The sequence below is a fragment of the Borostomias antarcticus genome (genome assembly GCF_949987555.1).
Source record: "Borostomias antarcticus genome assembly, chromosome: 12".
NCBI lineage: Eukaryota > Metazoa > Chordata > Actinopteri > Stomiiformes > Stomiidae > Borostomias > Borostomias antarcticus.
The window spans coordinates 9,351,129-9,374,695 of NC_140245.1; the positions used below are offsets into that span (position 1 = coordinate 9,351,129).

At 44.0% G+C, this 23,567-nt stretch overlaps 1 protein-coding gene across 1 annotated transcript in view; it reads left to right on the plus strand.

Annotated features, from left to right (window-relative positions):
- Nucleotides 1-22,538, plus strand: part of LOC311316283 (lysine-specific demethylase 4A-like) — a 35,391-nt gene extending 12,853 nt beyond the window's left edge. The window contains exons 12-23 of the mRNA XM_084447124.1: nucleotides 804-1,031; nucleotides 2,504-2,648; nucleotides 2,955-3,130; nucleotides 3,302-3,527; nucleotides 4,932-5,008; nucleotides 14,742-14,797; nucleotides 14,941-15,049; nucleotides 16,305-16,496; nucleotides 18,651-18,821; nucleotides 19,000-19,119; nucleotides 21,994-22,086; nucleotides 22,296-22,538. Coding sequence (XP_084303250.1) covers nucleotides 804-1,031; nucleotides 2,504-2,648; nucleotides 2,955-3,130; nucleotides 3,302-3,527; nucleotides 4,932-5,008; nucleotides 14,742-14,797; nucleotides 14,941-15,049; nucleotides 16,305-16,496; nucleotides 18,651-18,821; nucleotides 19,000-19,119; nucleotides 21,994-22,086; nucleotides 22,296-22,436 — 1,734 coding nt within the window. The 3' untranslated portion in view covers nucleotides 22,437-22,538. The remainder of the gene's footprint in view (nucleotides 1-803; nucleotides 1,032-2,503; nucleotides 2,649-2,954; nucleotides 3,131-3,301; nucleotides 3,528-4,931; nucleotides 5,009-14,741; nucleotides 14,798-14,940; nucleotides 15,050-16,304; nucleotides 16,497-18,650; nucleotides 18,822-18,999; nucleotides 19,120-21,993; nucleotides 22,087-22,295) is intronic.
- The last annotated feature ends 1,029 nt before the right edge of the window (nucleotides 22,539-23,567 follow it).

Below are 23,567 nucleotides of genomic sequence, written 5' to 3' on the forward strand. Positions count from 1 at the left end.
CGTTGCACAGATGTGCAGTATCCAACAGTTCGTTCATGGCTAGCAATGGTAGGCCTACAGCTATGGGATTAGCTCATGTTTGGGTTGCTGTCAAAGCTGCCACTCTTATGTTGCTATAGCCGAAATTATCAGAACAATATGAACATTCAGTTGAAAGTTTTCCATCCACCCATAACTGGATGAGGAATCAGCACAATCAATTCTCACGCAAGCAGGAGCCGTTCAGTGCATTTCTCTGATCCGGTCGCAACCCAGTCTCTAGAATACATGTTTTGGACGCGTTGCAGACAGTTTGCGCATCTGGCCACCAGGGGGGGCAGTGCTCCCCCTTGCCCCAGCCAATCTGCGCGCCTGTAACAGATGCTTCTCTTCACATTTGTCCTTCAAAAAAGAAGATAATCTAGTCAAAGTAACACAGGTGACAATGAGTTTGAAGTTTGCAAAGTTAGCTAGGCTGCAATTTCACATTTGTCCTTCAAAAAAGAAGATAATCTAGTCAAAGTAACACAGGTGACAATGAGTTTGAAGTTTGCAAAGTTAGCTAGGCTGCAATTTAGATATACAATTCGTTTTCATATATTTATTATCAAGGTCTTTTAGAAAGAAAAGCAGTATCGTCGTTAGCGATGGGAAGATATACGATTTGCTTTTATCGCGTTAAAAACATGATCATTTTAGCGTAGTGAATTTCCATTATCGGAATCATCCTGAATATCACATGAGCACGAGTGACTTGAAAAAGCCGCCTAGCTCAGTAATGTACAGTTCTATTGATTTCCTGATCTATTTTGAACTCTAACCAGTCAATCGTCACCATGGCTGAAGGCTCGGCTTGCCCGCTGTATCCCCCACAAAGAAAAGTGAAATCGGACGTGTGGAAATACTATGGATTCAGAACTAAGGAACTACAGAAAAATGAGCAGCCCACCTGCAGAACCTGCCGGAGGAGTGTTTCTGCCCCAGGGAGCAACTACACCCCTTTACACACTCATCTCCGTGACAACCATCCAGCACTGTTTGCCGAACTTCAGGTAAAATTTACTACTAATATTAGTTGTTAAAATTAACTACCAATGTTCCTTTTACCTAACTACTGAATGAATGAATGAATTTTTTATTTAAGTGTCATGCCTACTGTCGGCCCATCCCATATGGGATTATACTACTACTACTACTAAAATTTACCTAACTACTAAAATGTCAACTAATGTTGATGTTTATCTAAATGTTTGAGACAAACTGTGTTGTTAGCGCTCCTTTGAGGAGTGAGTTAACCAACCACTCGCTTACCACTACCTGGGACTCACAAGGACGCCTAGTCACACTCGGTTACACTCACCCCTCTAAACTCACTCCACACCACTGGGCATCCGGGTCACGGCACCAATGTAACCCATGTTAAGGGTTTTCCCAGGGCGGGATTCGTACCCACGAACTCCCGCTTGTGAGGCGGATGTGCTAACAGTTGTAGTTATAGGGATGGGATGTCCCTCTTGGAGGGACTGTTGGCGCTCCTTTTTAGGACTCAGTTAACCAACCACTTGCTACCACTACCTGGGACTCACAAGGACACTTTAGTCGGTTTTCCACCGCACAAAAAAGTAGCGATTCGGCTCTTACTTGCTTTTTTCCCACTGCGCAAAAGGCGTGAACAGCTGAGTAGAGTTGCTGCTTTTTTTCAGATCACTTCCTTCGAGATTCTGAGAAAGCTGAAGCGAGTTGAAAGGTGACGTCAAAACACTGCAGACCTCTGATTGGTCAGGCAATGTGCAAGAGAAACTCAGCCAGACAGCCACTGGGGGATCTCTTAACAAGTGCAAATTCACAATACCTGCCAAGTAACGACCTATAGAGTAGGCGTCAAGCATTTTCAGTCTGGCTCCATCTTCTCTCTCATCTAATTAGTGGATTAGTCACAGCTGTGGTCCCACGCTGTGGACCAATACCAACCCAGCGAGCTATAGAGCTGCCGGTCGCAGCTAAAAACACACATACAGGATGAAATTCACACTGGTTGAAAGACTGTGCTTGCTACACTGAAATAGAGAAATGTACCTAGTGAATATTATGATAAAAACATGCTGAACATGTCATTTGTATACGTGTTTCTCACTGTTTCACTCATGAAGTATATGTTCAAATGAGCATAAACCTGAACTCCCTACTATGTGCGTTGGAAAACAAAGTGAAAAACCAAAAGCGAATAGAGTCAAGTTGATGTTGAAAACTGACTTTAGTCTCTTAGTTACACTGTTACATTGTTTTTCATCAATTACAAATCTATTACATATATTGTTGGTGCTTTTTTTGGTGGATGTTCCTACATTTTTGCTGGTGCTCCTAACCTTTTGAAGTTGGGAGTACAAGTGCTACCCAGAAAGTTTTACTTCGAGACAGTGAAATTACACATTTCAGTTGTAAGATGGTCCGATAATAGACCTGTTATAGACTGATAATGGATCTGTGATGGACTTTGGAAGCTGTATTGTATTTCATCCTGCAGTCTCCCCTGGTTCCCAAGCGTGTGTCCATGCCTGAGTGTGAGCAGCAGGGGGCAGCGCAGGAGGGGCGGTCCTACTGCCAGACCGTGAAGCGCAAACAGCTGCTCCGTAGCCTGCCTCGCCAGCACCCTCTGCTCAGTGAAGATGGTGAGACACATCTTCACTTCTATCTTTAACTTTCTTCCTATCTTTGTTTAGACCCCCAGGAGCTGATCTGAACAGCCGTTAGTTGACAGATGCTAAACATGCCATGACTTGTCCGACATGACACCTGTGTGTCTCTTCCTTTACCCTCTTAATGTGATGTGTCCTCTTTCACGATCCCGTTTGACTTCCTCTCTGTCGCTCTACCTTTGATCTCATCAATCTCTCCATCTCTCCATCCCCCTCCATCCTTCCTGTCTTCCTCCTCTCTCCTGCTCCCTCGCTCTCCCTCCCCTCTCTCCTCCCCAGCTATCCCCCTCTTAGAGGTGCGGGGGGTGGAGGAGACGGAGGAGTGGGCCAGGCCCCTGGTTCGGCTGTGGCAGAGCCGGCTGTACAACCCCGACGCCGAGAGGGACTACAACAGACTCATGGGCCTGCAGAGCCCCTACTGCTCTATCTGCACGCTGTTCCACACACACCAACAGGTAGGCGAGGAAATACACACACACACACACACACACACACACTGCAGACCATATCACATCACACACCACATACTCTTCCACCCACCAACAGTAAGGGGGGGTAGACACACCGCATACTCTCACACCACACACTGTATCTCTCTGATCCCCCCTCCCCCACTGCCCCCCCAGGCAGAGGCCTCCAGCGGGGGCCCCAGTGTGAAGCTGCTTGGCCGGCGGGGGGGCCGGCAGAGGTCCAAGCCCCTCATCCCAGAGGTGTGCTTCAGCAGCGCCTCCAAGAAGAGCGAGGGTGGAGAAGGGGGCGATGACGAGGGGGACCTGACCACGCCCCGTCTGGAGCAGGACGGGACCAGCCGGCTGGTCAGCTGCTCGCAGTGCTGCGTCCGCGTGCACACCAGTAAGAATATATACTATAATATACACACCAGTAAGAATATATACTATAATATACACACCAGTAAGAATATATACTATAATATACACACCAGTAAGAATATATACTATAATATACACACCAGTAAGAATATATACTATAATAATCACACCAGTAAGAATATATACTATAATATACACACCAGTAAGAGTATATACTATAATACCCTATAACTTCAATAGTACACACCAGTAAGAATATATATTATAATACCGTATAACCTGAGTAGTACACACCAGCAAGAATATACATTATAATACCCTATAACTTCAATAGTACACACCAATAAGAATACATACTATAATACCGTTTAACTTGAGTAGTACACACCAGTAAGAATATATATTATAATACCGTATAACTTGAGTAGTACACACCAGTAAGAATATATACTATAATACTGTATAACCTGAGTTGTACACACCAGTAAGAATATATACTATAATACCGTATAACCTGAGTAGTACACACCAGTAAGAATATATACTATAATATACACACCAATAAGAATATATACTATAATACCGTATAACTTTAGTACACACCAGTAAGAATATATACTATAATACCATATAACCTGAGTAGTACACACCAGTAAGAATATATACTATAATACAGGATAACTTGAGCAGTACACACCAGTAAGATTATATATTAATACCATATAACTTCAGTAGTACACACCAGTACGATTATATAATACCGTATAACTTCAGTAGTACACACCAGTAAGATTATATATTATAATATCGTATAACCTGAGTAGTACACACCAGTAAGAATATATACTATAATACTGTATAACCTGAGTAGTACACATCAGTAAGAATATATACTATAATACAGGATAACTTGAGTAGTATTGACTGTATTATTAGGTTATATTTCTTAAAATGTGTCTAAATAATTTCGGAAGGTATGGGCCGTGTTGTGACGTCCGGACACGAAAATAAAATTATTAATGAATTCATTCAATCATTCAGTACACACCAGTAAGAATATCTATTATAATAGAGGCTAACTTTAATAGTACTAGTAAGAATATATACTACAGTATAACTTCAGTAGTACACACCAGTAATAATATATATTATAATACAGTATAACTTGATTAGTACTAGTAAGAATATATACTACGGTATAACTTGAGTAGTACACACCAGTAAGACTATACAACTTTATTAGTCCACATGAGGAAGACAATAAAATAGATTACCACCATTTCTTATGGAGGCTCAAATAGTTAATGTTTTTATTCTTTTATCTACAACATCCTGGAACTTCTTTATTTGCTGCCAGGCAACATTAGCCATTAGATTTTCATTGGGAGTCTTACAGTCTGTCCTGTTCTGTGCCCCTCCCCCCCAGGCTGCTACGGCGTGTCAGAGGAGGAGGAGCTGGATGACTGGCTGTGCGCCCGCTGTGAGGCCAACGCCACGGCCGAGGTGAGCGCTCTCTCGGGAGGAGGAGGAGGGAGGAGGAACCTCTCGGGAGGAGGAACGGAAGCTGCGGTGACTCAGAAACCGTCCCCGCCCTGCCCACGAACCAGGGCTGCCGGGGTTCGTTTCACAGCGGTTGCACTGGTGCAGCTTTTTCATTTAGGTGCACCGGCACATAGTTTAGGTGCGCATCCACATCTTTTGGAAATGCGTCCGTGAGGTTTCTTGGGAGACATTTAATGTTTCAACTCAAAACACAACGGCAAAAGCACTTTTCCAATTTAAAAGAAAATGGGAGGCAAATAAAGCACATGTGATATGATATGGAGCTAAATACAGATAGATGTTCGGACACCATCCTGAAACGGCCCACTGGAAACAAGGACTCCAGTTTCAGCTTGTTCTGAAGGTTGTTCCGAGAGGACAGAGCCCCAATACTAAAAGACGTTCCCCCCTTGAATAGTAGCCGCAGGGGAACATCTAAAATTAACCAGCCCTGTGGCCGTGGTGGGTGTTTGGTTTCTCTCCAGAGCAGAAGTGTAGTGAGGTAGTGGGGTGGTTTATAGAGGAGTGCCATGTAAAGACAGGGGAACAGGGAACTCTGCATGCTGATAGAGGGTACAGTGATGAGCTGTGTATTCATCTGCCGTTTTGAATTCCACTGTGGTACATAGTCCAGCATGCATGCATATTATGTCGCCGCAATCAAGCACTGGTCAAATTGTAGCTTGCATTGTACACTTCCTCCCATTATAAGACAGTTAGAACGTGATTGGATAGCATAAATCATCTTCCCTAGGAAGCTGTTATCAATCCAGTCACTTCAGATGGGTGACTTTTCAAAGGCAGGGTGGGAGGGAGGAAGCATGCTCACAGTATTCAAACAACCCGGGGTACATTCCGTTCCAAGTGAAGTGCTTGCTTCTTGTTCCATACCCTTGCTTGAAGAGGGGGGATCCCCAAAATGGCTAGATGATGAACGGCTGTCAGACGAGGGTCAGGTCCGTTACGATTTGAGCAAAGGGAGAGAGAGAGTTCACGAATCCCCTGCTCCCTCGTGCTCGCTCCCTCTCACCACGGGTACAGATAGAATCCCTTCCAAGAAAAACTAATCCCTTCCAGCTCGTAGTGCTTCCCACAATCCCTCTCTCTCTCGAAGAGGCTACAGTTGACAATCACCATGACAGCCACAAGCATGGCTGGAAAGTGGCCTAAACACGAATCGTTTAAATTTTTGGCTGCGTAATTGTGCTCAGAAACCGTGTGTGACACTGTATGCGAGTCATGTTATCAGGTACATACCAGAAACTCATTTCTGCTAATTTCTTGCTAATTTCATGCAGTCGTGTAACTGTATACTTTTCGTGAGATTTTAAACATTTAAATATTTCTATACTACTATGATAAATTGAGATTGAGCTGTTTGTAGACTGCTGTTTGGCAATGCTACAGCAATTAAAGTTTTATAATTTGGTGTTGGGCTGTCACCGGAGCATTAACATGAACACACCAAAAACGGTGGCCACACCCAGTGTTCCCCACAGGACTGGAGTGCAGCTGTGGTGTGGGGCGAGGGAGGTCTGGAGGGAGTCTTACACCGTGTGTGGGCTGACGTTCGCTAGCTATCAAAAGTCTAATGAGACCAGCCTAGTGTAGTAGACAGATCGCTAGCCAGTTAGTGAGCTGACGGAGGTGTTGACAGCTGTGAGATTTTGTCAGCTTAGCTATAATTGCAACACTTGTTGGCTAGCTAGCCAGCCATGCCAGAGGTCTGAGAGAAACTGAGAGCGCAGCATTGGATAATTTGAGCTGTGTTGAAGTTTGAGATGTGTGTGTGTGTGTGTGCGCGTGTGTGCGTGCGTGCGTGGCAAGTGAGACTAATAAGGCTGTCAGTAGTAAAGTGAGAGGGGACAGGTTGAAGGCATGGTGTGCGCTGCAAAGCACATGACATTAGCGGTGGTGAGATTTTATTTGGTCAGATTTGTGAAGGGTCTATGTATGGGAAACACCTGGTTCAATCAGCAACATGGGGCAGTCTCCTATGGCCTCATGGGCGCCCAAACCCACAAACCGTGAGATTGAAGCAGACTGAATTTTACTTGGTAAACAGAATTTTCCCTTGTTGCTAGCTCATAGCTAGCTCATCGCAGGCTCATGGCGCTGAAGTTACATATTGCAACTTTAATAGTCTACTAAAAACCAACCAACCGAGGCGATTGCTGCAAGGTGTGCACATGGGCTACATCGTCATCTCTGTGGTTTTCACTCCAAACTTCCCATCAGTTGGGATGGAGGGTAGAGACGACATTTAAAGACCCTTCCCTTTGATCAAAGGGGCTTACTTAAAAAAACGTCACGAGGTCTTACTGTGGGGGATGGAATAAAAGAGGTGCTTGTGCTTAAGTGGAATGGAATGCCCCAGTCTGTTGTAAGGTTGTGACTAGGGGTGCTCCAAAGAATCGATTCTTGAAAGGATCGCGATTCTTAATGCCACGATTCCTGAATCGATTCCCAACTCCCAAGAATAGATTCTTCTTCTTTTTTTCCTCTCTCTCTCCATAGCACTTTGACTTGAGAAATATTTTAATGCTTTAAGTTCAGCAAACTAACTGTGAATTGAGAAATACTTGAAGTTGAAGAGAAATACTTTACTTTTTTTTTTTTTTTTTTTTTTTTTTTTTTTATATAAAGTTCAGCATGGTCACTGACTGAATTGAGAAATACTGGAAGTTTAAAGTTCATGACTGTTATACTTGAGAGGTTGAATGTCAAGTTCAGCATGCCTTTAATAAATTAGACTTTTTTTGTCTTGGACTTGCCTTCGTGTGCTATTGCAATATAAAACTACATAATATTATACTCTTTATTCTGCTATTTTTCACTTTCTTAGCACACATCAGACTGGAGTAGATCCTAAAATCCGTCTTTGTAGAAAATCCATTGAGAATTGAGAATTGATTCTAAATTCTGGAATCGAGAATCGTTGGAATCGAGAATCGATTCTGGAATCGGATCGTGGCCCCAGGAATGGGAATCGGATCGGATCGTGGCTTAGTGGAATCGTAGCACCCCTAGTTGTAACGCCATTTTATGATCTTGTTGTTTCCTCGTCTTGGAGCATAAAGTGAACATGTGCTGATTCTAAAGCAGAATTGAGTTTGTTGTGGGTAGCCCAAGCCAGACATATGGGCTGTATCAAACCTCATTGAGTTGGCACTGATGATTAGCAGTTAGAGCCAGCCTTATCTGGTACAGGCCACCACATGCCAGGTCTTGGGTCATTGGCTCACTCTTGGTTTAGTGACCATGTTAAATGAACGTCTAAATCAAAACAGACAGACACTTGGGAAGTTGTGAAATGCCGTTGGACACAATCCCATTCTGGCACTACCACCTTCTATCACTAGGGGGTGATGTCTACCAGGGCAGAGCAGCATGCAAGGTTGATCTATCATCAATGTCACAACTCACTCATTCTTGAAAATAAGGATTCACAATTGAGTCATACAGATAGCAAATTCTGTCAGAAGCTGTAAAATGTGTACAATTTTTAGTCAAAGTCAAATCTCATGCAGAATTTTGTGTAGACTTGGCAGAAATGAAATATAATATCCCTAAGCATGTTTTAAATTAGTGTATAATCCCATGAAAATCAGAATCATTGTTTTTTTGTTACTTTAAAGCCCTCACACACCAACCCGACATCAAAGAACTAGTGCCGACGAGGACAACTGCTGTGTCACCTCGCGTTGCAGCCGATGAGTGCGTACGTTTCTATGCTTGTGTGAGAGGAAATAACTCCACACCACCAGATGGCGGTAGTCTGCATCATCGGAGAAACTGAACACCACCGGATGTATAAACCATAAACAGCGTTTGTTTTGCTACTAGTACAGCACTCTCGCTCAGCATAGACGGAAATCTCTGAGATTGTCTACTAAATTGTGTTAATTGAAGAGGTCTGATAATTGAAATTAGCTCTGTCGTTATCAGCCCTGGCTCCTTGTGTTGTAGAACAGAAGAGACGTGGGCGAAAGATAAGGAGAAACCGCACAAAATTGGTGAAAGCATGCAACATGCAGCGATAGTGAAGGAACTTTCCAGAACTTGCGTGAAGAGCTAAGATAAATGAAATATCCGATATATAGGAATATCGCTCGGCTCTTTCCTGATCAGCTCCACGAGTTGAAAGAACTAGTCCGCTCATCCAGAGGCTAAATCGCGAACTACCGTGATTCTATCTCCGTAGGCGAACGACGGATGATTACTGCACTTGGCAACAGGTGAGCTAAAGGTTTAATTACATTAACATTACAGCATTTTTCTGTTTGTGTTTCATATTTTTTATGTTTTGATAAGGATTTTGAATAAAGTGCTTAAACATGTATGCTATGTGCGTGTTAATATTTACAGGGGAAAGCTTCAAGAGCCTTACCAGTTCAGAGTGGGAGTGTCAACAATTCGGAAACTCGTTCCTGAAACCTGTGCAGCAATCTACCAGGTTTTAAAAGGGAAATACTGAAGGTGATATGTTTTCGATACTTTGATGTTTTATAGTGCAGTCTATAGGCATTTGGACAACAACGGACGACTACAAGTCCATTCCTTCACAATGCAGGCTCTGGTGATGAGCCATCTCTATGCTAAAATCAGATGCTGATGAGCCATCTCTATGCTAAAATCAGATGCTGATGGGCCATCTCTATGCTAAAATAGCACTTCCTGGCATATTGTGGACGACAATGGCAGACAATTGGGTACAATCAGACTAGGTTGCATAGGAAACATGTGAATGGAGATGTAGCCCCCATCTGGACAATCAGTACTGCTACCAGCTATACTCTCTACACATCCAAGTGAGAATCCAGGCTGGGTCTTATGACATTCTACACAGGAAAACTAGCTCTGAGATCCTAAAAGGAGACTTCTCCCTGCTACTGGAGAAATTGAGTGACTCAATCGCAAAAAAATATTCATCTCAGGCCCCATTCCAACTTTTGGGAGAGGAAGCGAATCTTTCAGCAGGCTCCTCAACCTCAATACATGGCTGACATCGGCATGCCTCAACCATGGGATAAAGTTTATTGGCAATTTCGCTATCTTTTGAAACTGTAGAGACCGCTTCAGACCCGATGGCGTTCACCCAAACATCAACGGAGCCAGAGTACTTGGTGCCAACCTACGTCAGGGACTACGTCTTGGAATGCCGTTCCCAAACAAAATAGGCGCGAAGGTCAGTGTACCCAGGGAAACAGTCTCTCCCCCCCTCACCCGAACCTCTGCTCCAATACACCCAAGGCATGCAGAGGCCAAACCCAAACAAGAGAGACGTGAAGGTCAGGCAGAAAGCCTCTACCCCTCCCCCCGCACCGGACCCTTTGTATCACATCATCCAGGCCCTGAGGACGTGTCTGTCCAAGGGAACCCAACGACCCCCCTCCCCAAGGCACTCACGAGACACCACTCAAGGATGTCTCTGTCCCAACCGGTAACCCAGCGATGCCCCTCCCCTCCAAAAGCAGAATTATCAGTGCTCATCATTACAGTATATCGGCCACCAAGATATTCATCAGTATTTCTATAGGAATTCTCAGAGCTGATTTCAATTGGTATCACTAGATATGATAGATTCATCTTGAATGGAGACCTGAACATTCATATTAATAAGAAGGATGACTCCAAAGATATGGAGCTCCTGACTCTACTGGACAGCTTTGAACTAACCCAACATCTAAATGAAGCGACTCATCAGCATGGTAACACTCTGCACCTAGTAATAACAACAGGGCTAAACATTGATAATGTATCAGTGCTCGAATTACGTATTTCTGATCATCACTGTGTGTTTTTTGATACCAACCTAATCTTAACAAAGACCAAAAGAGAAACCCTGGTTCAAAAGAGTTTCCTAGACTGCAAGGCTGAAGCACAGTTTGCCAATATTATGAGACCATTTGAGCCATGCAGCTATAAATGCTCTTTAAATGAGATGGTCCAGAACTTCCACACTACCTTGTCAACTGCTTTAGATACCGTTGCTCCACTAAAGGTAAAAACAAGGTCAGCTGACATAATCTCCACAAGGTTGAATAATAGTAGTGTTAATGAAATTAATTGGCAATGTCTGGCAGCTGAAAGAAAATGTAGGAAAACTAGGCTTACAGTTCTCTGTAATATATACAAAGAAGCCATGACTGCCTACAACAAAGCAACACGCCTTGCAAGAAAGGATTAATTTTACAAGATTATTACAGAGAATGCTGGAAACTCCTCCACAGCTCTCAGCACCAAAATGTGAAGAACTCACACTGTTCTTAGATTTTTTTTAAATAACATAAATTAGAGCCAGTATTCTCTCTGACTCGATTCCCTAGATGACCTCAGCCAACCCTGTAAAAAAAGATGTAACTGTGGGGAAATTCACACATATCACATTGCCAGAGCTTTGTAAGATTGACACTGAGTGTAACTCCTCTACCTCATGTCTTTACCCTGTACCTACAGAATTCTTTAAGCGGGTGTTCGACTGTGATTCAAGTCATGTCCTGACGATCATAAACATGTCTCTTCAAACAGGCATCTTGCCAGATGTTTTCAAAACAGCTGTTGTAAACCCTCTACTAAACAAACCCAACCTAGTTGTTAATACACTGAGCAACTACAGGCCGATATCCAACCTCCCGTTCAATAGTAAGATTAGAATTTAGATTTGATCTTTTGTCCCCCAGGGGGAAATTCTTTTCAGAGAGCTGTATACATTAATCAGATGACAGAAAGATCACACAGATACAGAAAACAGCCCTTACAAAGGACACCATCACACAATGACAGTGTAATGACACAAAAAAAGACAACAGACACCATCACACAATGACAGTGCAATGACACAAAAAAAGACAACAGACACCATCACACAATGACACAGTGCAATGACACAAAAAAAGACAACAGACACCATACAGTTACACACATCATGACAGACACCTTAAGATACTTGAAAAGATAGTCTCAGTACAAATAAACTAATTTCTCAAAGAAAATAACATCCCGGAGGAACTTCAATCAGGCTTTATGACACCCCACAGCACTGAAACTGCTCTTACTTAAATTATCAGCGACCTTAGACTAAACTCTGATGCAAATAAGGTCTAAATTCTTGTCCTATTAGACCTAAGTGCAGCGTTTGATACGATCGACCACAACATCCTAATCAATCGCCTTAAAAGGCTGGTTGGTCTCTCTGACTGTGTTAAACTGGTTCAGAACATGCATCAAATGGAGAAAGTTCTGTCAGGCTTGGAGATCATGTGTCTGAGAAACATGACACCTGCTTTGGGGTTGCAAAGGAGCAGCCTTGGTCCATTACTATTGTCACTATACTGCCACTCGGTGATGCAGATGACACACAACTGTACATCTCTGTTGAACCAAATGATGCCACAGCTATGAACTCTCAAATCTCAAACTCTCAAACTAATGACTACCTACACTTTTATGTCTTTTTATGTGAAGCACCACATGCATGCTCTGTTGTAAAGCACTTTGAGCTGCTTTTATCTGTATGAAAGGTGCTATACAAATAGTGTTGTTATTATTATTATTATTATTATTATTATTATTGCTATTATTATTATTATTATGGGTTCTACAATTCAATCATTTCACCTTGACTCAGGGTCCAAATAACATGACACATTGTATTGTTGTTTTCCAGTGCCCGGACACAGTGGAAGAATAGCAGCAAATAGCTGGTGGATTCCAGGCTGAGGGGAACTTCCCTAACTGCCTCTCGGTACTCTGGATGGGTAACACATCAACATCCGCCCCCACCACCAAGCGTCACAAGAAGTGGAGACAAGACCCAGTAGTTTAGAATATACAGAGTTAGTATTTGGACAGAAGTGTATTCTGGAATCTGGTTTGTTGTTAATCTGCCATATGTGGCCAACTCCCATTTGTATACCTCTTTCTATTTGTCAAATCATCAATTGTAACAAACCAAAAGTAACTGACTGACTTCTGTCTTTCCCTCGTTAACTTAGTTCCCTCAGTCGACAACCCATCAGCTTCCCTCCACAGCTCCTTCCAGCAACATTTTAATAAATTTAAGCCTTTTGATTTTGAATCACGTCTTTGTCTTCCTTCCTTCTGTTTATTGTAAGGAGGGGTGTAGTGGAGGGTAAACCTAAGTACACTCGGTTCACCCGCCTCTTTAGAATGAGGCTGAGGGTTAGCTATTTTCTGATCAACTCTGTTAACCAATGAGAGAAAACGAGGTGGGTAAACTGCACTCAGCATATTAAGTAAGTAATATGTAAGTATTAGTAACCACCTCTGTATTTACCACTACACCCCTAATTGTAACTGAAGGTGTTTGCATTATCCCCTCTATACTGTAAAAGGAATTGGATTGTTACTCGAGGCTTTCCTGCGTTTGAACAGAAACCATGGCGTTAACTACTCATCAAGGTAGTCACGTTTAGATTCTGAATAGAACGCACTGATACCCGATCAGATGAGCAGGGAAGTGCAGAAAAATTGCTGCTGTTTTTTTTCTTCTACTTAATATTTCAACTTCATACACAGGGCATGGAATCAACCGTACAGTCACTCAAAAATCGTCGTTTACACCAGTGGTTCTCAACCTTTTTTGAGCTCTGGACCCCTGGCATATTTAGAAAAATCCTGTAGGACCCCCCATCCCTAGCCTGGGTCCAGACATACAGAAGTACGCCCACTCCACCGAAGGTCACTGATTCTTGACGATTTCAATGGAGTGTAACGAGCTGACATTCTGTCTGATAGCAGGCTACCCCACACCACCTCCACACAACAATATATATTATTACTGATATGAGGCTACCCCACACCACCCCCCCACAACAATATAGATTATTACTGATATCAGGCTACCCCACACCACCCCCCCACAACAATATAGATTATTACTGATATTGGGCTACACCACACCACGCCCCCACAACAATATATATTATTACTGATATCAGGCTACCCCACACCACCGCTGAGTTTCTTTTCTTTCGTCACTTCTGTGACTTCTGTAAGCCAATCAGAGAGACACCGCACCAACCGACAGTCACGACATAAAAAAACGTAAACAGTCGGTAAACAAAATCTGAAACAAAGATTTATTTTTATTATTGGCATTTTTGGGGGGTAAGCCAGGCTACTCCTGAAAAACGCTACTGTTGTCTGGTACTTTTAAACATCATGTACATGTGCCTGCCTTAAAATTACTTGGACAGTTTCCTCATCTTGTTTCCACATGCTGAAAGATAATGCCTTAAACTAGCTGTGATACTATTAGGGCTGGGTATTAGCAAGAACCTCACGATACGATACGCATCACGATACATTGCGACACGATACAATATATATTGCGATACTTGCAATCAATTTACAGAACAATTTAAAATACAGCTGAAAATACAGGTGATTCTGAGGGCGGGGGGAATGTAAGGACATTTTAAAACTATGTAAAACATGAATGGTGTATATGAATGAATTCTATCCTTAATTTTCTATATATCTATTTCCTGTCTTGTTCTGTATATTTTCCTTGTGGATTTTTTTTTTTTTACTGTATTGATACAGGACCACGTTAGAAATATTGCAATGTATTGCTGTTACAGTCTTATTGCACAGCCCTAGATACTATCTTAGTACCTTACTGATGCACTCTCTAATTGTGAAAAACGGCATGTGTGTGTCCCGGCAGGACTGCTGTCTGTGTTCTCTACGCGGAGGAGCTCTACAGAGAGCCAACAATGACAAGTGAGTAGGGGTGCGGACATTTCCATCAGCGAGGAGGGGTGACCATCAGTGTTTCACACACTCATACACTCCCCGGGGTGACTCATTCCCTGGATGTGTCTGGTCTGTTTCCTGTGACACATTATCTGCTTCCTGTGTTGCAGGTGGGTGCATGTCCTGTGTGCCATCACCGTGATGGAGGCCCGCTTCGTCAACGTGGCTGAGCGCGGCCCTGTGGACCTGAGTGGGATCCCCTACTCCCGGTTCAGACTGGTACGGCCCTCTGATAGGACTATAGGTTCAGTCACCTGTATGACTAGTTGAACTACAATATTTCAGGGTAGTTTTGATTCAGTCGGGGTATCCCAAGGCTAAAAAACCCCTTTTGTCACTCAATACTTGTCATCTCACTCGATGCCAACCTTTTTCTGGTAAACTGCTGATGAGATTCATCATCGGGCAGTGGATTTAACACTGAACATCTGATCAACAGCATGTTGAGCAGATGCTTGCTTGGTCCTTGTGTTTATCTCTCCTGGCTCCTGGCCACCTGCTGCACTCTTGGGCTCGCTGTCCTCCGCTTACCTCACCTGCTCGTGGCGGTCGCCAAACCCCTTTTGCTTGTCATTTTGGCGCCCGTGTCAACAGGCTAGAGCAGCCGTCTGAAGCTGCCGCGGCGCATAGAGTTTCACGACTGAAGCACGTGGTTGTCAGCAAATATAGACGGAAACCTGAAACCCTCCATGGAATGGTTGTTAAACTGACCCAGGCCAAGTGTAGAGGGATTTCTCTAGATTTATTTATTAAAATGTTATTTTATAACTAGGCCTAAGCACACAGCTCTTAACTCTTTTCCTGTCTAAACTTAAATATACATTAAATTCATAATGAAATGAAATCAAACATTCTATTATTGATGGCCGTTATCAAAGGGAAACTGATGTAGTGAGATGGGTCTAGTAGATGTGTTAGTGCAGCAGCAGTTCAGCGAGGAAGCCGCCACACACAGGTGAGGTACGCGGAACTGTTCTGGTCGCAGTACGCGAAATGTTGCCGTTTCCAATATCTCCCCTCGGGGATAAATAAAGTAGAACTGTTCTGGTGGCTGTCCAGGAAATGTTCTCTCTCCAGCATTTCCCCTCAATTTCCCCTCATAAATAAAGTATCTCTCCATCTCCGAGTCGTGTGTCCTGACCAGATATGGAGGCTATATTAGGCTCCGGCGCAGCCAGTCGCTGCCAAGACATTGTCCTGACTTCCTGGTTCAACAAAGGGTTCCTGAGAAAAGCAGGCACGCGGGAGAATGAGATGTATGAGAGGAATTTCTAATTTCCTCAATGCGGTTGTCTTCTCCCCCCCCTCCCTTCCTTCTCTGTGCACCTGCTCTTCCACGTCCCCTCATCTCCTCCTCTGCGCTCGCCGTCTTTTTCTCCTGCCTCTCCTGTTTCCTCTTTTTTCCCCCATCTCTTCTGTAATCTTCCTATTCGCCCCATATTTCTCTTCATCTCCCTTACCCCCCTCCCCGTAGAAGTGCCAGGTGTGTCGGCAGCGTGTGAGGCGCGATGTGGCGGGCTGCTGTGTCCAGTGTTCGCACGGCCGCTGCTCCACAGCGTTCCACCCCACCTGCGCCCAGGCCGCCGGCGTGCTCATGTACCCTGACGACTGGCCCTTCGTCGTCTTCATCAGCTGCAATCGACACATGACACCCACCATCCCCGAGGTAAGGAGCCGTCTCATTATTTAATCATCGGAGCGCCGGGCCGCCACAGTCTTGAATGGCCCGGCTAGCTTACTCTGCGTTAGCTAGCTCTGCGTTAGCTCTGTTAGCTAGCTCTGGTTAGCTCGGTTTACTAAACACAGCTTTGCAAGCTGTTGCAGTGGTGCTACTGGAGGCCCGCCTATGTCATACCGTATCAAGGCCATGTTGGTTAATTGCAAGGAAAGGCGAGCTAGGTGGGGGTGTTTGTAGCGTTGTTTCACACGTGGCGCTGTTTCACACATGGCGGCAGATCAGGGCTTGAAAGCGGTCATTGAGAACAGTGCCTGCACTAACACATTAAAGATGCACCAAAAGGGACGTTGGAGAACATCTTGCATCCGTACTTTACAGTGTGGATGTCGTGAGATTATTGGCCTAAAATCTAAGGTACCTGGTGTCGTACCTGGTGTCGTGACCTACCGTTTTCCAGGAAGTAAGAAATTATATACTTTGATATAAGATTACAACAAAAGTAGAATTTTGTTATTTTTTTTGGCATACATCGTTGAATAGGTGAACACTATGACCAATTATGTGAACCAAAATGGGACAGAATGCTTTTTTCATTTCTGTGCGACTTTAAATCTACCCCTCAGGCTTTTAATACAGCGTGTGTCCGTAAAAGCGTTTCGTCCCTTTGACTATATTTGGTCATTATCATTTTTTTTTATTCTGCACCCTGGAAATCAGCAGAGCTTCAGACTAAGAGCATTATTACTGGCTGTCCTGTAGTGTCCAGCATCTGTAGAAACTGGCCCAAATACTGTTTTTGTTCCAGGGAAGGATTGCATCACAGGTTCATAGAGGGACAGGTCAGAGTTCAACCCTTCTCCCGTTCCACATCAGCGTGTTCCTGGCCAGCCTCAGTCCATAAGTCCACCAGAGTTGTTTACATTGCTGCTGTTAGTTTGTACATGGTGTGTTTGTTTGAAGGCTGACTTGTCGGAATGGGTCAGGGCACATCGTGACACTTCGTTACATGTACTACAGACCAGCAACCAAACATCAAAACAGGAACCCTGTGGCTATAAGAACACGGTCTCTCCTCCTCAACCTTCTCCCCCTCTTGCTCCTCCTCTCCTCCCCCTTTCTTCTTCTTTCTTCTTCCAAAATGTAGATTGGATTAGTCGGCCACTGTAAAGCAGCGCGTGTCTCACAGCCTCCCGATGCGTCATTTTCTATACAAAATTATATAATACCAATAATCGAATATATTAGATTTTCAGAAAATATTTAAGAGACAGTCGAATATCCTTTCGGAGTTCATTTGAGCCCTAACAGACGTATTACATACAGAGAGGGACAGACTGGAGGAATGCAATAACACTCTACCCCTACCGACTACCTGCCGAAGTCACGTTCGCTGCCAGATGTGAAACAGCCGAGCTCTGGGAACGAGTTCCAACACGACTGATATGCAGAGCCGCTGCCTACCGAGGCGGTGCAGTCTTTCAATCATCAGCGGCCTGGACATATTCCATCGTCCTAAGCAAATATCAGCGCCGTATCATCATTCTGTGTTGGGGGAGGGGGGGGGGGGTTCTTCTCTTCAGCGCCACAGGGCATCTCCGGTCCGTATGGAAGTTCGGCGCGATAACGAGCGCTGAGAGAACCACCAGACAGTGGTTTAATTTGTGCGCTCAGACATCTGAGGGCGGGGCCGCTGCTGGGGAGAAATGCAAATGAATGTTCTAGAACATTCTACTGTGCGGCGAGGCTGATATTGCGTCACCCGAGTTTATTGGCCTAGTTGTTAAGAGTGACCTGACTGTGAAATGAAGTCGGAGACGAGCTCAGTTTGTAGCTTTGTTTCAGCTTCAGTGGGCCCTAACCCTTTCCTGTGTGCGTGTGTGAACTGTGAATGTATGCTTGCGCTTGCCTATTTGTGATGGGTTGGGTGCAACGACAGCAAATAAATTACTTTTATTATAATAATTTCTACTTTTGACCGATAGTAACCTATGGTGTGTGTGTGTGTCTGTGTGACTGTCTGTGTGACTGTCTGTGTGTGTGTGTGCGTGTGTGCGTGTGTGTGTGTGTGTGTGTGTGTGTGTGTGTGTCCGTCCGTCCGTCCGTCCGTCCGTCCGTCCGTCCGTCCGTCCGTGTCCGTCCCAGCGTGACCAGGCCAGCCTGCAGCAGCTGGTGGAGGGTCAGAAGGTCATCTGCAAGCACAAGAACGGCCGCTACTATCACAGTGACGTGATAGAGCTCACCACGGCAACCTTCTATGAGGTCATTTTCGATGACGGCTCGTTTAGCGACAACCTGCTACCCGAGGACATCGAGGTCAGCGCATGGCAACCGCCAGTCAGATCACACGCTACTAAGAATGCTGTTTAGGAATGGTCTGATATCATAGTTAGTCACTGAGATCAGCTCACACCCAGTCTTGTGTAATACAGCATAGTCATAAATCCTAGTCGGTCTGTAATGGGGTGTTTGTGATTTCGTGGTGGTTTTCCAGAACCGGGATTGCGTGCGTCTGGGGCCGCCGTCAGAAGGAGACGTGGTTCAGGTTCGCTGGACAGACGGGCTGCTGTACGGGGCCAAGTTTGTAGCTTCACACTCCATCCCCATGTACCAGGTAAACACACACACTCACACTCTCTCCATCCCCACCAGGTAAACACACACACTCCATCCCCATGTACCAGGTAAACACACACACTCACACTCTCTCCATCCCCACCAGGTAAACACACGCGCGCACACACACACACACACACACAAACACTCCATCCCCATGTACCAGGTAGACACACACACACTCCATCCCCATGTACCAGGTAAACACACACACACACTCCATCACCATGTACCAGGTAAACACACACACACACACACTCCATCCCTATGTACCAGGTAAACACACACACACTCCATCCCTATGTGCCAGGTAAATACACACACTCCATCCCTATGTACCAGGTAAACACACACACACACACACTCCATCACCATGTACCAGGTAAACACACACTCACACTCCATTCCCATGCCCCAGGTATAAACACACACACACAGGCTGTCAAGGAATATCCTAAATTCAAATATGCATTTGAATTGTAAAATTGAAAAGACATTCAATGGTGAAAATTAATATTCAATTGTGGAGAAAAACCATCAATACTGCGTGTGGGTGGTGAGTTCAGGCCGGGCCGTGCAGAGCCTGCCAGACAGGAGTCATACGCCCCCGCTGGCTCTTTCATGGATTGCAGACAGGAGTCACACACGCCCGGTGGCTCTTTCATGGATTGGAAATGGAGATTTCACAACCAGAGAGTGATTTTCACTCCCAGCAATCTTAAAAGCCCCATTTGGAAGAACTTTGGATTTTGGTCTGAGCGTGTCTTTTCCTTCACTAGGAATATAGTGATTAAAAAGAGATCAGCACTGGCTTCTTCAAACGTGAACCATCTTGTGTTTTTGGCAAATTACCCATAGGCAGGCCTGACAGAGTGGAATAAAATGCTGAAACAGCTAAGTATGTTTTAGGCTACTTTTTTTTTTATGCCAGCGTTTTGGGATGTAGTGTCATGAATGTAAGTTGCCTACTTGCATTCCGTTTTTAAAAGCACGTTATTGTAAATCATCCCTCAGTGAAAACTTCTTTGTCACATTTCTCTGAATTGTGTTCCTTAATTTCATTTAGGACTAAACAGCATCCCAAGGAAAATATCATTGTTCCATGTTCATCACAGCACAGCTCTCAGAGCATCGATTGTTCATTCGAGGCCTTTAGCCTGGGCTTGTATGCCTTTTTTTGCCTTTATTTTTTTATTGTAATGTATACTGTACGTTGTATAGGTATTTAAAATACATGTTTTTGTTGAAAATAGATATTCAAATGGTTTGAATCTGTGTTTTTAAAGGCAAGGCAAGGCAAATTTATTTGTATAGCACATTTAAGCAACAAGGCAATTCAAAGTGCTTTACATGAGACATTAAAAGCATCAAGACAAAGTGCAACACATAAAAGGTCATACCTGTATAAAACGAAATGCAAAAAAAGGACATTTAAAACAAAATACAGGAAAAAAAACAAAAACAGGAATAAAAGTTAGTGTATGAATAAATCATTTGATTTAATAAAAAGCAGCAGCAAAAAGAAAAGTCTTCAGTCTTGATTTGAAATAACTTAGAGTTGCAGCAGAACTGCAGTTTTCTGGAAGTTTGTTCCAGATATGCTGAGCATAAAAACTGCTGCTTCTCCATGTTTTGTTTTAACTCTGGGGACAGAAAGCAGACCTGTTCCAGACGACCTGAGAGGTCTGGATGTTTCATAACGTAGCAGCAGATCAGAAATATATTTTGTCCCTAGACCATTCAGTGCTTTATAAACCAACAGCAGTATTTTAAAGTCAATTATTTGACAGACAAGAAGCCAGTGTAAGGACCTCAGAACTGGAGTGATGTGATCCACTTTCTTAGTTTTAGTGAGGACTCGAGCAGCAGCGTTCTGAATCAGCTGCAGCTATCGGATCGATTTTTTAGAGAGACCTGTAAACACACTGTTACAGTAGTCGAGTCTACTGAAGATAAATGCATGGACAAGTTTTTCCAGATCCAGCAGAGACATAAATCCTTTAATCCTTGATATATTCTTCAGGTGATAGTAGGCTGACTTTGTAATTGTCTTAATGTGACTGTTGAAATTCAGGTCTTGAGTCCATGACTACACCAAGATTTTTGGCTCCGTTTGTGGTTTTTAGCATTACTGATTGGAGCTGAGTGCTGACTTGTAATCGTTCTTCTTTGGCTCCAAAGACAATTACTTCAGTTTTATTTTTGTTTAGTTTAAGAAAGTTCTGGAACAACCAATCGTTGATTTGTTCAATGCACTTAATCAGCGCTTGTATGGGATTATAGTCCCCTGGTGATATGGTGATATACATTTGTGTGTCGTCTGCATAGCTGTGGTAGCATATTTTGTTGTTTTCCATAATTTGAGTTAGTGGGAGCATGTAAATGTTGAACAGAAGAGGCCCCAGAATGGAGCCTTGGGGAACTCCACAGGTCATTTTTGTCCGCTCAGATTTGTAATTTCCTATGGACACAAAGTAGTCCCCGTCCTTCAAGTAGGATTCAAACCAGTCTAGCACTGTGCCAGAAATTCCCAGCCAGTTTTCCAGTCGGCCTACTAATATGTTGTGGTCTGTTGTGTCGAATGCAGCGCTGAGATCCAATAATACTGAGACTGAAATTCTGCCATTGTCTTGTCATTGAAGACCTTAACAAGAGCAGTCTCAGAGGAATGTTCGAATGTCATTTTTGACAGCCCTAACACACACACACACACACACACACACACGTATCATATTCAGCCACACTGGATCCACGGTACCGCAGCCGAAGTCACACGTCAGAGAGGTTAGTGGGCTCCTCTGCTGGTCTGGCTGCTACAGCTGTGTGTCTGTTTCTCTGAACTCATGTTAAACCACCGCTACTCTGCTGCCAGGTGGAGTTTGAGGACGGCTCACAGCTCTCAGCCAAGAGGGAAGACGTCTACAGCCTGGATGAAGACCTGCCCAAGAGAGTCAAGTCTAAAATGGTAAACTTTACATGTCTGTCTGTCAGTCTCTCTCTCTCTCTCTCTCTCATATACAATGTTTGTTACAGTAACATTAAATATCAGTCCCCATTCAAGCTCTGTTGACCGTTTAGCATGTCACTGACCTATTGGCATGAGATCCACAGAAGGCATTGTTGCTTAGTGTGACACATCTCACACTCACGTGTTCATCTCTGTCCTCTCCGCAGTCCGTTGCCTCAGACATGAGATTTGACGGAATCTTCACAGAGAAGGAGGTAAAGCAGGATTCCAAAAGACAGCGGGTCATCAACTCCCGCTACCGGGAAGACTACATAGAACCTGTCATCTACAGAGCTATCATGGAGTAGACACGCACAACTACACACACCATCTGTAGAAGTTATGTTTGTTTTTTTTCTGTTTATGCTTCTTTGACCAAGTTATATAAAATAAAATACATTTTGATTTCATTTGAATTTACTTTATTTAGTGACATAATGGAAGAGTCTTTGTTTATTATGTAGCTTATTTAAAGCGGTATGTGCTGTATCTCAGGAGGACACACACACACATACACACCTACACCTGGGTTTGTTCATTGATCTGTTCAGTTGCTATGGCTACCATTTTAAGCACTTGGTATCATTTGTGTGCCGGATAAGCGTCAACTGTACACTCCTCTTTTCAAAAACAACTGTTTAAGTAAAGACTTGAATGAGAAAAATGAACTCCTGTATTATTCTGTGTTGCCTCTACACATGAACACTATGCAGATCTGACAACATATTAATTTCCTAATAAGTGGGTAGAATGGTTCAGATTCCCATTTCAAAGGAAGACCTGCACCTGGATTCAGAAAGCTACATAGGACTGAGTGCTGATCTGGATCCAGGTCCCAAGCTGTCCATATGATCTTATTCATCGACTGCTGCTGATCTAGAATCACTTGTAGCTCCTAACCGTGCACCCTACTAACCGTAGACCCATACGTCTGCCTGTGGTGAATCTCCTCTGCTCACCTGCTACCTGTCTTCCTGGGATCTGGTACAGGCGCTAGATCCCTCCTTCCCAGCCCCAGGGCTCACAGATGGGCCTGTGGACTGGAAATATGTAAGGTGTGGAAGAGACCTTTATTGGAATTTGGTGGGGGGGGCGCAGAAGCAGGCAAAAACAGGATAGTCAGTAACCTCGTTCTATGGCTTTCCCACCTGGTACAGGAGAAATCCTGGTACAAAACTTACCCAGGTCCTAGGGGGAGGCACTCTCCTGAGTCCTGTGCCTCTCCGAGAGCTGCTAATATGACCAGTCATCCCATTAACGCAAGGGTATCAGTTAAATTCACGCTCCTATCATACTGGAATCTGACTGGACCTGGACCAGGAGGAAGAGAGTTCTTAGCCAGACTGGTGGCTTAAGGGGTCGGTTTAGGACAGAGCCTATTATGTTCCCACACAGGGTGGGTGTTCTGCTAGTGTTCTGCCACAGAATAGCTGCTGTCA